Source organism: Candoia aspera, chromosome 1, assembly GCF_035149785.1.
Source record: "Candoia aspera isolate rCanAsp1 chromosome 1, rCanAsp1.hap2, whole genome shotgun sequence".
Taxonomy (NCBI): Eukaryota; Metazoa; Chordata; class Lepidosauria; order Squamata; family Boidae; genus Candoia; species Candoia aspera.
Window position 1 is genome coordinate 128,411,660 of NC_086153.1, and position 17,508 is coordinate 128,429,167.

The following is a 17,508-nucleotide window of genomic DNA, read 5'->3' on the forward strand; positions in this document are numbered from 1 at the left end:
TTATTACTGCAATACTGTGTATATCATAATCAACTCAGGTGTTCACAGTAAGTTTTTAAAGTACAAACAGTTTACTATCTTTTTCTCATATATAAATCAGCTGCCTTAACAATTCAGTGATGTTTTCTTATGTTTTGTGTTGGAATGCTATCTAAAATTTACAGTAACTTTAAATATACCATGGGGACCCGCATTATCATTTTAAATACTATTTTTAACTAGGGTTGCCCAGTGCTTCAGAGTAAAAGGCAAAAAAAGCTTTAGAGCACAAGGGGGTGTGAACATAGTCCACAACTCCTTAAAGCAGCTATGCCATTTCCTAGAATTGTGTAGCTGCCCACTCTGATGGCTGCACAGTCCTGGGAAAAGATGTGTTACTGAACTGTGAATGCGAGATCAGGGAAAGGAGAAACTGGGCCAGCTGGAGACAACTATAAGATAAAACCTTTAGGGACCTGGAAAAGGAGATATGCTTTCATTGTAGACTGTCTAAATTCTGCATGGCAGATGCAGAGCCTATATATTTATTCTATTTGTGTGCAGACCCATAACATAATTCCCTGGGCAGCTTTCACCACTCACAAGAACAATGTACATTAAAAAAAAACCCATAAAACCAATTTCCCTCAGTATCTATTCAGCGTATAGGTTGAATAAATAAGAAGAGACTATGCAGCCTTGTCTTACAGCTTTGCCAACCTGGAGCCAGTCTGTTTCATCATGTTCCATCTAGGTTGTAGCTTCCTGTCCTGTCTAGATTTCACATGAGAACAAGGAGATGTTCTGGGACTCCCATTTTCCCCAAGCACATTCCACAGCTTGACATGGTCAATACAATCAAAGGCCTTTCTGTAGTCAATGGAGCACATCGAGACTTCTTTTGGGTATTCTTTTGCTTACTCAATTATTCAGCAAGCATCAGCAATAACATCTCTTGTTGCTTGGCCTTTTCTAAAATCATCCTGAACATCTGGCATTTCCATGTAGGACTTTAATCTGTGTTGAATAATCCTGAGCATTATTTTGTAAGCAAATACAGGATATTGTGCAGTAGTTTGAGCAATCTGTTAAATCACCTTTCTTTAGTACTGGTATGTAGACTGACCTCTACCAATCTGTTGATCACTGTTATTTACTGGAATAGTCCGTTTAAAACCTATACAGACTCTTCATTTGTTGCTTGCCATAGTTTCTGTAGATGCTCCATCAAATCCTGTAGCTTTTCTTTTGATAATGACCAGAGCATTGGTCTGTCTTCATCTTCCAATGCTAGACGTTCTTGTGAGTAGGGGCTGAATGATATTGCACTCTCCCAAAAGAGAACATTTGAGAATACTCCTTGTCTCCAGATCACTGGATTTGCAGGTGATGACTATGATGAGGACCACATTTCCAAAACTATAGCTGGTGTGCCAACTAAGGCCCTGCTTGAGCCAGTTGGACTTAGCAATGGTTATTCTTACCTTAGTTACAACCTGTCTTAACTACTGCAATGCAATTACAGTAGTGATGTATCGGATTGTTGTTAGCAATATTTGGGATATTTTGATATATGTTTCTTATGTATATTGCTCAGAATCAATGTATAATTGGAGAGAGAAAGAGAGAGAGAGAGGTATGTATGTATGTATGTATGTATGTGTCTGGAAATTTATTTGAAGTAAAGTGCCACAGCCAGACTGCTAACCTGTACAGGAATCACAAAGCATCTGTATTGAAGCATCTGCAGTAGCTGCCAGTTGCCTACTAGACACTATTCAAAGTATTGGAGTTGACCTTTAAACCTCTGAATAGCTTAGGATCTAATTCTCTGAGGAATTTCCTACTATGAACCTGCCCAGTTACATAGCTCAGCAGGAGAGGCCATTTTGAAAAAAAGTCAACTGCCAGTTACTTGGCTATTGGTTCATGGGCAAGGGCCTTCTCCTGTACAGCTCACAGACTATGGAATGGACTTCCAAGGAAGTGCATATAACTCCCAATATTTAGGAAAATGGCAAAATTGTATCTCTATTGTCAAGGTTTTAATTATTCATTATTTTATGGATACTGGCTTTACAGTTATGTTTTATACTTTGTACTTTTAAATAGTCCCATAGTTATAATATACAAATAGAAAGTTGGGGTATAACTTCAAGAAAATCTAATCTAATCTAATCTAATCTAATTTAAGCTGGAGATGAACACTTGCAATGCTTCATGCCAACCAAGGCACTAAAAGAGTACTTGTACTGAGAATGTTCTCTCTTGGATTGCCACATATCAAATTCCTGGTAGATGTGGCACCCTGAGGAAGGCATTCCCACTAGATCTTAAATGACAACCAGAAACATCAGGGAGCAAGTACTTTGCTAGAGAGCCATGACTTAAGTTAAAAAAGACCTCTGCATGTCATTACAAGGATCTTGAAATTATTTGGGTAATAAACCAGAAGCCAGTGCACTGCCTTTGGAACAGGTCTAACATGTTCACAGTAAGATGTTCCTTTCAGAGTTTTACACTAGCTACAACTTCTAAACCTGCGATTATTTGAGTTTACTTGTCAAATGTTACCTCAAAGACTTGATTTTTTAATTTCAAATCTTTTAACTGCTGAACAATTTGGAATTGTAGGTCACCAGAGAAGTCTGAAATCTCTAAGCTTCAAACATTGCATTCTCCAGAATTGAAAAACAATTCTTACTGTATGTACTGTAAAATTAAAGGACTGAAGACAATGCATGGTGAGAACACTAAAATCCAACCACGTCTGTCCCCCAGCAGAGTGGACCACTTTAGCAGGACAGATTCTCCTTCCACCTTGCAGTCCATCTATCAAACATCCTTAAAAACTGTTTTGGAGAGTTGGGAAAACTGCTAGACTAAATTTGGGGCATAATGGAAATGGCTGTATGGGAGAAATAGAAGAAAGGAAAGGCTCCATGAAGACAAATGCACTCAATGTTATGTATTGTTCTTAGTATCTATAGAACTGCTTTCTTCCAATAACATACACCTACCCAATAAGAGCAGGCTCTTTATGTGTTCTCTCAATCAGAGATCGCCACCTTCAGGGGCCACGGACACATGCCTTTTCAGCCACTATCCCCCTCCTCTGGAATAGTGATCCAGTCAAGACATTCAGATGGCCCCCTTCTGCCTGATCTTCAGAAAATGTTAAAGACCTGGCTAATACACCCAACTTTGAGGATTGGCTATTATGACTCTGGAAGGATAATTTTTTTCTGGTTTTATGTTTTTATTAATTAGATAAAAAACAAAAAAAGGCAAAACAAAGAAAAGGCAAAGGAATACAGATACATATATAAAATGAAGTTTACACTAGAATAAAGGTAGAAGTGAAAATTTGATTTAAAAAATTAAAAAAATAGAAGTCTAACGAAATTCAAGCCGGAAAGGTTCCCTTATATAGAACACATTAAACAGCAAGACAAACTAAGACACTTAGAATACGTTTTTTGAAGAAAAAGAGAAACTGTTTAAAAAATAATTAGAATAATTAGAATCCAAATAGAATGAGCAGTAATCACAGATGTCCAAAGCATAGTATAAAGGTATTTGAGTAGCAGTTAGCATTGGGAAGGGGAAAGGGGGAATCTATTAGAATACTTTTTCCTATTATTTTTTTCCTTTACTGTAAATATATATAGTCAGTTTTTTCCACTGCCATGTATTTTCCAGTCTTGCATTGTTTTTCATTTATATCCTCTTGGATCATACCTAGTAAAAATATTTGTGGTTTTAAATCAAATTTTATTTTCAGAATTTTCTGGATGTTTTGGTGTATTTCTTTCCAATACTTTTGAATAACCACCACATAAACAGGCCTTCTCTGCAGTGGCCCCCGCCCTTTGGAACATCTTGCCCCCGGAGGTGAGGCAGGCCCCTTCACTCCTGACCTTCCGGAAGGCCCTGAAGACTTGGTTCTGCCATCTTGCCTGGGGCGGGAAAGCAGGCAACCATTCTTGGGGGTGGCTCGCACCCTAGAGTCTCTCCCACCAGCTTGGAATTTTATACCCTCTTGGATTTTATATTTATTTATTGCATTTTATAATAATTGTAATGTGTCTGGTTTTATGAGATTTTAACGCTTACGATCGTAGTTTGATTTTATTGTAAACCGCCCAGAGTCCCTCTCTTGGGGGAGATGGGCGGTAATTAAATTTGAATAATAAAATAAATAAATATGATAAAATGTTCCATCTTTGTTGTAGCATTTCCAATTTTTAGGAAGAATAATTATTTCTAACTGTATTACCGGAATGTTTGACTCCAGATGTATGTGGTTGTTTTATAATGCATGATCTTGGTTTCAATTCATTATGCATTTATTTTAACGCAAATTACAGACTTGGGGCATTGGTATGTCAGAGTCAATTCACTGGAGTGGCCTTTAAACTCTGCAAATAGGAAGGGAGGGAGGGAGGAGACAAGCAGGCTTGGGGACTTGATATCTGCAAGATCACATTCTCTGGTTTGGATCTACCTACCTAGCAAGATTGGGAAGAGAAAGATTGCTGAGGGTTCCTTCTCTGGAGGGAATACCACCTATACAGACCCCAGGAAGAGAGCCTTCTTGGTAATGGCTGCTTTTGAAGCAGATGACTCCTCAATATTCAGTCATCCTCCAACTTATTTGGCTTTTGAAGGGCCCTAAAGACTTGGCTGTTTAAGAAGCCATTTGGGGATATGGACATTTAGCCCACCACTGTAAAATGGCCCTGTTATGGTTTGTGGGATGTCCATGTGTTGGATTTTATTTTATTTTATTTTAATGCTTACTGTAGCATTCTGTAAGCCACTTAGAGTCTCTGGGTATTGGGCAGTATAGAAGCATTAGTAAATAAATCAGATAAATATTGGTATCAGTGCATAGATGCTTTTCAACACTATAACAACACTGAGGGACCACCTCATCCCCGTTACGTCAACCCGTCCCACCCAATCAAGCAGAGAGGGCATGTTGCAGACCCTGTTGGTAAGAGAATTCTGTCTGCTGGGGTCCAGGAGGCAGGCCTTCTCTGCAGTAGCTCCCACCCTCTGGAACATCTTGCCCCCGGAGGTGAGGCTAGCCCCATTGCTCCTGGCCTTCCGGAGGAATTTGAAGACTTGGCTCTGCCACCTAGCTTGGGGCGGGGAGGGGAGTCATGTTTGGGGATGGCTAGTGCCCTAGAGTGCTCGTCACATACAAGAACTGAGTTCTTATCTGCCATTTGGATTTTATTTTTATCTATAATTATTGTTTACCTGTAACTGTTTTTTAGATATTGTATTTTTATGTAATGTAATTTTATTGTATATTTATTGTTTTATTGATTATTATTGTAAACCGCCCAGAATCCCTCTAGGAGGAGGAGAGGGCGGTGACAAATTTGATAAATAAAATAAAATAAATAAATAATTCCTATTTTCTTTTTGTAATCTTTGCAAACATAAAGTAAACTAACCATACAAACTTATAATGAAAAAAGAATCCTGATGAGTTCCTACTGTGCAGAGAGGATGCAAAAGCAACTGCTGCTTTTCTCTTTACTGTTTATGTAAACTAAACAGATGTTTTAGAATGCATGGACAATGGTTGTGGACTATAGAAGTGTTCCGAAAAGAACTGTTAAGAACTGAGCACTGTTCCCGACAACTCATTTACCTTGTCTGCATCTACTTTTCCTCTGATGAATTCAGATTTCCAGAACTGCAGAGCTTGCTCTAGTGTTAAGCCAATGCCCTTGAGAAATAAGCCATATTGCATACGGCCTCCATGACGGAGATGATGGTTCTCACGCAGAGCTTTGTGGAGCTGGCGCATGCAGAGAGGAAATGATTTAACTGAAAGCTGCAAACAAGAAAACTTGTATTAATGATCTGCTGACTACATTAGCTTACAGGCTGTATTTTGATCACCAACCAGAAAGGTGAAGAGTTTGAGAAAACAATATATGATTCAACTACAGGGATTTAAGAAAAAACTCTTATTTCACAATTTCAATATACTGTAAGCATTTAGATCTAATTTCTTTTTGTACAAATGCAAGAATAAATGGAAAACAGATGTTAAAAGATACTAAAAATTTATTAATTCTAGTAAAATGCACAAATCAATGTGGGTAATTAATCTAGAGTCTGATTCTATTTTGATAGTATCGTTACTGCTCCTCCCCCTCCCCCTAACATATTCTAAATTAATGTCACAGATGTCAGTTATCTGGGGCTATTTTTTTATTCATTTAAAGCTGTTTACCATATTTACTTGAAGGAAGACACGGCTAAATTTGGTTTCCTACCACCACCACCAGGAAGCACGCATTAAAAAAAAATCAACACAGATAAACATTTATGTGCAGTGTCTGTCTTTCCCACCTTATCAACTTTGGTATTACCAATGTCAGCCAAAACCACTCCTGGCCTCCATGTATATGTGCATGCAACACACTTGTGTTTGTGCATATATCCATTCCAAAAGAGGGCAGGGCCAACACAGAAATACACATCTCTATTAACTGGACTAATAACAACCAATTAAAATTGATTTCTTGTGAAATAAGATCCCACCATTGCAAATACTAATCATTCTGTCTCACACAAACACATATTACAATACATATACACACATCTCCCTCTTTCCAGCAGACACAAGCTGTTAAAAAATATTGGCTGATAAGAAATATGAAGCAGGGTTTTGAAACCAGATATGGTAAGCCTAAGAGATAAATTTTTCAGGCAGCCAAGTTGGGGGTGGTCTTCTGAGAGAAGAGGGTGTAATTGCAGGAAATTGAACAGGAGAGAAGAAGGGATGCTTGGATGACTGAATAGGTAAGAGGACAATCTTGTTGGCCTACCACTGCTGCAGGGGCAGCTGAGAAAAGGTACCCTAGTGATGATTCTCTTTGGTTTCTTCTGCCCATCCTTAATAGCTGTGGCCAGGGGTGGGGGATCACTGCCTGAATTCCCTCACAAATGGGGAGGTGCTCATATGAAAGGTTTGCTTTGAAGCCCATAGAGTTCTACTTATGCTCCTGAGTGTTACTCATATTCACTTTTTGTTTCTTATATTTTAAACCTACTTTTCTTCATTCAAACATACATTTTTCTATTAGTTGTTTTAATGCAATTCTTTATATGTAGCCCCTTGTAATCTCTACTGTACAGTATATGAATGTTGTCATCAGTACATTTGAGACACTATGAATACACTGAGGTGGGTAGACAAAATTACTCAGTTTAACTATAGTGAGTTGGATGCAGTATACTTACAGCATCAATTTGTTCCAATGAAATTTTCCCCATTGCTTTTTCAATGGTATAATCTGGACCAACATATGCATGGCTATGATGTGGTAAAAGAAGAAAAGAAATAAAAGTTATTTTTAGAATTTAAAAAGGCATTTTTTTGTTACCACAGGAACCTGAGGCCAAGCATTTTTTTACATAAATTTTAAAAGCAATATTTCAAAACTAGTATTCAAAAAATAAATATGTTAGATACTGACTTTAAAATAATTCCTTCACCTTGGAGAACTTAAGTCTTTTTCTTTATGCAATAAATTTCTGATTACCAGGACATACTTATTTGGAAATATTTCTAACTTGTTCAAAATCATACTTTAGAAGAACACTAGACTTCAAGTAGAAGTAGATCATTTGAAATCTAATAAACCATATGAAAACAACTGTTGAATACTTTTTTGTTGTAGAATTCAGGCATAGACCTCTCAGATATTTCCTATTAAGGGAGCCATAGAACATACTCCTTTCTTGAATTTTTCAAATGATGATATTTCTATTGAGATATTATTTAGTAGTATGAGGAACTACAACACAAAGATATATAATAAACAGCTATAGTTTCATTATTATATTTTTAAAGGTTCTGAGTAAAGAGGAATATTAAAATAAAGCCCTTTTTCAAGGGCAAAATATCATTTTCCAAATGTGAGCCAATGATTACCTAAGGGAGAAGTCCAAAGTGTTGACTGGAAACAGATGTATGGCAACAACTTTGCTCATTATCTGCCATGGCAAGCTCATTATGTAAAAACACTCCCATTATTTCTTTGTTACTGAGGCTGATATGCAAGTATTGAAATAGTATCTTTGAAGATAAAGTTGCCAAGTTAACCATTTGTAAATAAAAAAGCTTATTAATATCTACTCTTCTTTTCTTAAAACATTTTTATTGCCTTCCCCTGTAAATTCCATGGTCTGCAGAGTCTAAAGAACAGCAGAGTGGTCCTCTTTATATGTGCTCCTCACACTGTGATTAGACTATTCTGCACGCAAAGCTGATGGGATCAATTATGGGAGGAGATAAAACAATCCCATTCTGCCTTTGGCCCAGAACACCGGACCAACTTACCCATTAGGCACAATAGGCACAGTGCCTATGGCCCACAAAAAGGTCTTCATATTTTTTTTAATCAGAAAGAATACAAATTAAATTCCCTCAGCTTCCCAAACCAGCCCTGATTTGTACAAATGAGGTAATCTGCGTGAATGGTGGACTTTCAGGAGTAATGGATACCCCCTTCTCCCCCACATGGTCCACTAACTTGAGGTTTTACTGTATTTTCATTACCTGAGGTGACTGAGCAGGGGTTGCAGTCTCTCATCAGTTTGTACCATAGGCAGCGATCGCGCCGTTAGCTAAAAATGAGCAAATATAAAAAGTCCCAGAGGAGCAATAACTAGATACATCTATATAGATATAGATATAGAAATACACATACACATATACTGTACATACACACACATATACGTACACACACACACAGTTACCAGTGAGACAGATACCTTATTTCCTAACTCATCAACCTGATACAGAGAATCAGCTTTTCACTGTGCTTTGTACCTTCACCCTTTCCTACTGTTCCTGTTCTCAAGAAACAGCAGTCAGTATCTCTTTCCTGTCACTATATTAAATCCTTCATGAAAGCTGGTCTGGGACTCTAATAAAGAATTTATATTATTCGTTTCTTTAAAATATTCTTGACATTTCTAAGGACAAAAGTCTTCCTAGGTACAGTAATTTATAGTACTCTGGAAAAAAATAAAACATGAATAAAGCTAATATGCTATAAAGGTAAAACACTCCCAATAGCTGAAAAATATACTGAAAGCCACCTGTTGTAGTTGGTATAATAGAAAACTACCTTGTCATATTCAGGCAGCTTTATTCTACTCCACTTGAGGTTTTGCTGGGATGATCTTGGTGGTCAGGACAGCAAATAATAATAATAATAATAATAATAATAATAATAATAATAATAATAATAATAATAAAAAAAAAAAACAGGACTGGAAGACAATCAGAAGCAGAGGGAAAAGCAGGAGAGCCTTGACATGTTTCTCCTTTAGAAAGGAAAACAAATATCTATGTTTGTACTACTACATTATTTTTAGAATATATGCATTAAGCTATGGGCCTGATAAATATACCAAGCTCAAAACATTCTGAACTTTGGAACAGCTTTCTGAGATTTCTAAATTGGGAGCAAAACATCCCATATTCTAAAGGTTTGCCCTTTACTTGGGACAAAACCAGTCATTTTGTTCCACATTGTTTTGAGCATTCTAACTTTTAAGTGCTTTGCAATTTACTTGTACTGTAGGCTTTGTTGTGTGGAACAACCACAGAGATCTGGAAAATGCAGCCAATAAAACAGTGAGCATAGCTTCCATCTCAATGGCCAAAGGACAGGGGAGGGGATAGAGAAGAGGGAAAGAGGAGATTCATTTAAGCTTGTTTGCAACAGACTGAGAACCTGACTGGCTGCTTTGTGAAGAGGAGCACCAGTTGGAAGACGGACTCAGCGCTGAGGCAATGCTGCCTTAGGAAGTAACAGTACCTCCCCAGTTTGATTTCCTATGTTTAGTTAATAACCTTTATTGTTCATTGTAGATTCTCAAGGCTGATTAAAAGGGAAGAGGAGAGAGATCCCCTTCCCATCTCTATTTTTGATATTCTTTACTTAAATGTCTACGTCTCCTTTTGCGCATCCCTCTTTTAAACCAATCCCTAGACATAATATCTTAACAAGATTTACAAATGATAGGAAACCTAGTGTGACTGTGCAAAGGAAAATGAAGTGGAAATACAACATAGGAAGACTGAATGCATAAAAACAAACTGCATTATGTAGAGTCCAACCATTTGTCCATCTAGCTCAGGTTGGTCTATTCTACTCTGTTCATACAGCACACTAAAAGCCAGTTTGTTTAACCATAGTTTTTGATCACAAGACAACTGGCTAGGTTTGCATAACATATTAAATAATAAATGATTATTTAAATTCACAATAACTAGATTCACATAATATGTTAAGACAAAACCAAGCAAAACACATTATGGATAATTTTGTGAATTAGCTCTCTGGTTGCTGTTTGCTCCTAAGAAAAAGATTCTGCCAAATGCCTTCCCAAGATAATTTCACACGGTATGTTAGGCTTGAGATATTGTCCAGGAAAAACATGTACACTAAGGCCATCCCAATTGTTAAAAAACAACTAAAGAAATAGGAAATGCAAAGGTGAAAAGAAAGGCAATTTATTTAAACATAATCATTTAAGCTAAAATTATAATTCCTATGATTAAATACAATGCCAATGCAATTTTAAAAACAAAATGTGCATTGTTATTACTCAGTAATTTATGATGGAACCGACTGATGCTTAGAAATTGGATTTGCACACAACTACATACCTAGTACAAATCCTTATCAGTCACATTAGTAAAGAAGGATATAAGAGATGCATTTGGTTGACTGGTTTTCAGCACAAGTATTTCAGCACAAGTATTTCAGTGCAGAATGGAATTGTTTGATTAATAACCAGACAAGCAAGCAAAAGACAAGCTTGAACAGCAGCCACTTTCTTTTATAACTGACAATCTCACATTTTATCATGCATTTTATTCCAAAGCAGAGCAAAAATGCAGTATACTGGAACAATATTCCTGCATTTCACATTGCTCATGTCAAGATAATATATACACTATGTCTGTTAAAAAGTCAGAGATTCACAAATCACAGGAGAGGCTATACCAACAGCACAAAATCCTGTTAAACAGCTATTATAATAATGAATTATCATACTGAAGTATGATAATCAATTTCTTTTGTTAAATGTAAGAAAAATAATAAACAAAAATGCAGTTGAATTATTTGCATTTAATTATTTCAAATCATTCTTCACTAAGAAGAGGAGACATGCTTGATACTAGGAGATCGGTGTTTTTCCCCCACCCCTAAAAAATGTAAAGCACAGGATTGGGTGGAGGACAGGATCTACAGCACTTCCCTATCTAGCTCTTCTCCCTGGTGTTTTCCTTCAAGTCATTTTTATTTCCAGCATCATAAAGACTGTAGGGTGAAAATGGGCTCAGTGTTTTACCTACAAGTCCTTTCAGATGTTTCGTGTCACATACTTTCTCTTGCTTTATTCAAGTTGGAGCAGAGAAGCCTTTACCAAGCTCACACCTACCAATCCTGCTGGCTTATAAAGTTCAGCACCTTAGCCAGCACAAGTGGCTTGGGGCAATCACAGTTGAGGTAAATCACAACTGCAGGACATTGGAGCCAACCCATATCCAAGGATATGCTTGTGTAGGACAACAGAGAAGTTTGTGCATTTGGTACAAACTACCATATAGCACAGTAGAGATAAGGAACTGCTTAGTGCATATTTTTCTAATACACATGCTTATGCCTGACACCTACCTTGTAATGAATATTGTTTGTACTTTGAGTCTCTTTGTTCCTGTAAAGTATATATAGCCTGCATTTGGCAGGGGGAGGGGGTCTTTCACCTTGGGAGCATTGCTAGTGTGTCCTTTGTATGACTGAGCAGGCTCTGTCTCTGTTTTGGAGACTGAGTATTGGGTTCGCGCTCTTGATTGAGTAGACGAACAAACCGGGATGAACCTCACTATAAAAATGGCTGAGAAGGGAGAGGGAGATGTGGTACTCATGGTTTTTCTCTCCAATACTTGCCAAGTGCAGTTTAGCTTCTAGAGTGACTTTGGTCCATTAGATATACCCATGCTACTCCCTTTCAAAGGAGTATCTACACCTCTCCTTACAGTCCTGTCCTTGCAAATTATCCTTCCTTCCATCACATCCTGACATTGATTCATACACTGCCTTTTGTTAACTTCTCACCTCTCTTATCCATTTCACCCTGCCATGAATTCTTCTCTTTCTCCTTCCTCTATTCACTCTTTGTTCATATATTTATTTTCCAAGTCAATCTTTGTTCTCTTTATATGACCAAACCAGCTCAACATACTTCACATTGAGTTCATATTAATTCAGCACCCATTCATTCTTGACCCTCTCTGTTATATCACACACACTTCTTAAGTACCTCATTTCCACTGCATTCAATCCACTTTTCTGTTCTTCTGACATATTTAACTCTCACTTCTACACGAGAAACTGGGCTGAAGCATGGTCCCAGACAGTTACTTTTGTTTCTAATAACATGAATTTCGCATGACAGGCTACAGACTATCCACTACCTTTCTAGCAATATTCTCCCATCTGTAGTAGATGTTCTAATAAGACACACATATTCATCAATTTGCTCTGTCTTTTTCATTTCCTATTTATGTATAGTTTGCAATCATTCAACCATTTTCCCTGTTAATCTAACATTCACTGCAAAATGTTTAAGCTTTTAGCCAACAACACAGCCTAGTGTGCATACAAAGTAAACCCACATCAGTGTTCCATACTTATATATTGTATTCTTTATACCTTTATCTATAAATGCATTAAACAACCAAAGGGAGATCACACATCCTTTTCCTCTTCTCTGTTCAGCACTGAATCATTTGCTAAGCATTCTACTCTCTCACACATGCTTTCCTTCAGCATATACCACTCCTACTGAATTCTTCAGCTTTCAGCTCCATATTCTTGCAAAAATGCCATAGTTCACTTTATCACAAGTTTTTTTAAATCAACAAGCATGCGATAAACTTTCTTTCTCACATGTGTACATTTTTCAATGACCTGCTGGAGAACAAATAACTGGTTTGCACATTCCCTGCCTGGCATAAACCCACACTGCACTTAATAAATTTTTGCTCATTGTCACCTCTTTTACCCTTTCAATCAAAATTCTGCCAAATATTTTTCCAGGCATATTTAACTAAGTAAGTCTCTTGTAGTTTTTGTATTCACTTGCTACATTTCCTTTCATATAAAAGAATAACATCAATCTTCCAAACATTAGGCATAGATGCGGCCTTCAAATAGATAGAGATATATAGATATATATTTAACAAGTCTTACAGCAACTCCATAAGTATATTTAACATTTCTCTGGTTTCACCATCTATGCCTACAGTCTTACCATCTATCAACATTCTCACAACATTTATTATTTCTTTTCCTGCTTGTCAAAAATAGTTTAGTCTTTGGGGTGACTGTGGACTAGTTACTACAGGTTTGCAATTACAATAAAATGTTAGGACTGGGAAAATGCAAGTCTCACTGAATTTCTGAGAAGGATGGTAGTATCTCCCACATCAGAAAGCATTATGGGAAAAAGAAAAAAACACAGATACATTTAATTCTACAGGAAGTCTAGAAAGAAATGCAGAACTATTTGCCATAGCAACGTGTTAATCAAGTGTGTGTGTGTGAGAGAGCGCATATGCACATAGCCACATGCATAATTTATATACGAGGTTGCACTGTTGAAACTAATTTGCCTGCATGTGATGCTTGATAAAAAAATATTATATAGCTTTATATATGTGTTTACAAATTACATCTTCTTCACAATTCATGCTCTAGGCTTACAATAAAAAAAACTTTTGCCCAACAGTTAATATGCAATTTCAAATAGGTCACACTGAGTGATTGTTTGGCATGTAATACCAAAAAATGATTGATCAAGGAACAACTACTTTGTTAATACTAAAGCCAAATGTCACAATGCAAATGTTATGCAACCAGGGAAATCAATATTAGACCATGGTTTTGTATGCTGCAACTAGATAGTTGACATTTCAATGCTGATCCATTTTTGGAGTTTGATTTCAACCTTTAATACCTTTCTATTCTTGAGAAATACTGAAAATAAACAATCGTAGCTAGGAAAAAGTTACATTTTGGTGTAATGTATTTCTAGGTACTCTTGCTCGACTTCCAAACACACTAATAAAAGTAACAGTAATCCCATTTAAAGAACTGGCTTTGGTTTTCTTAATGAAAAACCAGCATCTTTTATCATGAAGATAAATCAGATGGTTGAATAAGCAGCATTAATGCAAAGTTAAGTGTTTAAACAATTTGGAATATATTTTCTTTGATGAAAAATAGCAAAAAACAAGGCCCCTAATTAAAAAAAAAGTTATGTGACTTAAAGCAGGTTCTTCAACAAAAACTTGAATTCCCTCACTCTCCTGATGAGTGGCTGGCTCCTTTATTAACAAAGAAAAAAAATCAGCACATTCAAAATTTGTATAATATAAATCAGAACAGAAGCATAAGTACTGGGACAGAATTACTAATAATATTCTATACAAGATTATTTCCATTTACAATTTAGTGATGACTAAGTATTTCAGCGGAATAATGACTTAATTCAAGTGAGTGTGATATTTGAGCCATTGTGTGTCAGCAAAAAGTTCCTCCTAATCATGCAATAGTAGATTTAGAACCCAATTATTACTTCACAGACCCAATATAACCTTGTAACACCAGACCCTCCCACTGAACAACCTATATGAGAAATCTCATGTATTATGAACAAAAATTACAATACATTATTCCATTTTGATGTCAAAATATTAACATGCCCCAGAGCAATTTTGCATATTTTCATTCTGGACTACACCCATTGCTTTTTCTTCCAATCTGGAAAACGCCTATAAACCTTGCTGTTTCATAACTTTATTTAATCCTAATAAAATTATTTTAGTTTTTTTAATTTTAATGGAGCAAAGTAGCTGTAAACACGTTCCCTTAGAGCTTTAATTTTTAAAATCATTCTCATTGCGAAATCATTATCTTTTCAAAAACTGGATATATGACTGTTCTTGTCCTGTTTTCCTAACTGTAGACTTGCTGTAGCCTACAGCTGCTAAAATTTCATTTAGCTTCGTACAAGCCACTGGTGGAAGGAAGGAAGGAAGGAAGGAAGGAAACATTTAGCTATAGACATTTAAAGTTAATTGCAATCTATATACTACTAAAACTCTCATTGTGTTTGTATGTCTGTACCCTCAAGTTAGCCCAAATGGTGCATTATACCACAACAATTTTTGAATCAGGGTACCTAAAATCCGCTAATTTAAAGAATGTGCAAAAAATCCAGGACACATTACTCCTGTGGAATTGAAATGTCCATGATGTTCAGACCAGTTTTTTCCCCAAAGTTGTGGCCATTGCAGCGTCTCTGCAGTCACGTAATCGTGATCTCTGATGCTCCCTGCCAGGTTCCCACAAGCATAGTCAGTGGGGAAGCTGGCAGGAAGTCAGAAGTCACTCCCATCCACACTGCTTTTTTGCCCGCCCGTGGTCATTCTGTTTATCTGTTTAGGTAAGTAAATATTTATTTGTTTGTTTGTTTATTGTCAAATTTGTCACTGCCCATCTCCTCCCATCTGAAGGACTCTGGGTGGGCAATATTTATTATTAACTTCAATAATAAGTCAATAATAAATATTGACTTATTATTGAAGTTCATTTGCCACTACAATTATTTTTCTATTTATGATATATACTCTTCTTAGATGATCATGGGACCATTCAGCATTGGGGCAAAAAAACAAAATGGTCAGTCAAAAATGTAATGTTCATTCTGGTCACATCAGACTGCACTACCTTTCTCCCAAAGGATGACCCAATGGGTTCACAGGGTTGTCTAGTTGTTTTCTTAAAATGTTATTAAAATAAAATAAATAGATGTAACTCAGGGTCCCAGAATTTTTTTTTTCAGATGAAATATTTTGTAAGGGAAATTCTCAGAAATATTTGTAAGGATATTTATGAACCATAAATTCACACATATTTTAGCCTTGTAAATTCCATTAGTAACACTGTCTCTGACTGTACCTGATTCATGTGTTTCCCCCCACCCCCAATGTCCTTTTGTCTTATTAATTAATATTGAGGCAACATGTAATCTGATCTGCAACACACGTCCAAGCTTAACTACATAATAAGCACATACTTTTGGACCCATTCAGGGGTTTTATATGAATACATGGAACACTCTAAGTGGAGAGTTGTTTATATCAATACATGGAAAACTCTAAGTGGAGAGAGAAGAGGGCTCTGTACAAAGACATGTCCTTTACTCCCCACCCCCAATGATCAGTCAGGAGATCTGGAAGGGATCTGTACTTGAATTAGCTTGAACAAGAATACTGTTATCAGCAAGGTAAGAGACTTTATTCAGATCCCAAATGATGAGGAGAGCAGTACTCACATTCAAGCATGTAGAAATACTGCTTTCATTCAGACCACATGCCCAGGATGGAGAGTGGTAGGAGTAGATCTGGAGCAAGACCCCATCCTCTCCCACTTTGAGTTCACCAAACATTCACACATACTCCTAAACAGATTATTTATGTTCTAAAGGGTCCTAGGTGGCTACTCTTTGTAAATCGAGTGCTTCTTCTCTAAGGCATTGCTTCTAAGTGATCCCAGTAAATCTCACAAGATAGGGACAATAGATACAGAACAGTAAGTTTCTGTATTTTAAAACAGTATCTTGCAACCCTGATTTTGGTGGAGAAGTCAGACTCTGTCTTTATGAACTCATAAAGGGAAAGTGGAGGAATCGGGGATGTACTAGTAGAAGAAAAGTTGTTAGCATCAATAAACAGTTTATTCCAAGGCAGCTCCGTGGGTAAAACAAGTTCCATTCAGTGTAGGGAGCCTTTGTTCTCAGTAACCCTCTGTAAATTAGGCCAGTCTATTTGAACTAGCTGTAAGTCTAATAATAAGGCTTAGTAATTTGTGCATTGTGTTGTAATACAATCCACAAATAAAAATCAGAAAAGAAATTCATAAAGACTTCCAGTGAAGGAGCAATGGCAGATGGGCGATCCTAGCGGAGCTCGCTAGCTAGGACACACCACACAGCTGAAATTTAGTGTCATGAGTGCCGTTGAGCTGAAGACATCAGCGCAATGGCACACATGACAATAACGAGGAAGCAGGGGAAGGGGCTCAAGATAAGCAGCCATCAGCTCACAAAGAAGAAAGAAGAAGAGACAAAGGCTAAGCGGATCGCGAGGCACGCCCAAGCTGTTAGCACCAGCGCAACGGAGATCGCCCAGCTGACAGCAATCACCGGCTGAATAAGGAAACCGATGATGGGTGATCCCGGAGCACCAGCGGGGCCTCGCAACCCCTCACCTACCGGCAAGACAGCATGCAGGACAAAGGGGGGATGACGTAAGCCTGAGTGAGGGGGCGCTGACCGGCGCGGGTATTTAAACCCCGCACCGGCGCGCTCCTGTCACTCTCAGCTTTTTTTCGGAACCGTTGCTAT

The 17,508-nt window shown here is 37.2% G+C and overlaps 1 protein-coding gene across 1 annotated transcript in view; it reads right to left on the minus strand.

The window, feature by feature from the left end:
- Positions 1-17,508, minus strand: part of PRIM2 (DNA primase subunit 2) — a 138,090-nt gene that overhangs the window by 48,263 nt on the left and 72,319 nt on the right. Inside the window, exons 7-9 of the mRNA XM_063291132.1 lie at positions 8,573-8,640; positions 7,252-7,324; positions 5,648-5,833 (exon numbers count right to left, since the gene is read on the minus strand). Of these exons, the coding sequence (XP_063147202.1) occupies positions 5,648-5,833; positions 7,252-7,324; positions 8,573-8,640 (327 nt within the window). The remainder of the gene's footprint in view (positions 1-5,647; positions 5,834-7,251; positions 7,325-8,572; positions 8,641-17,508) is intronic.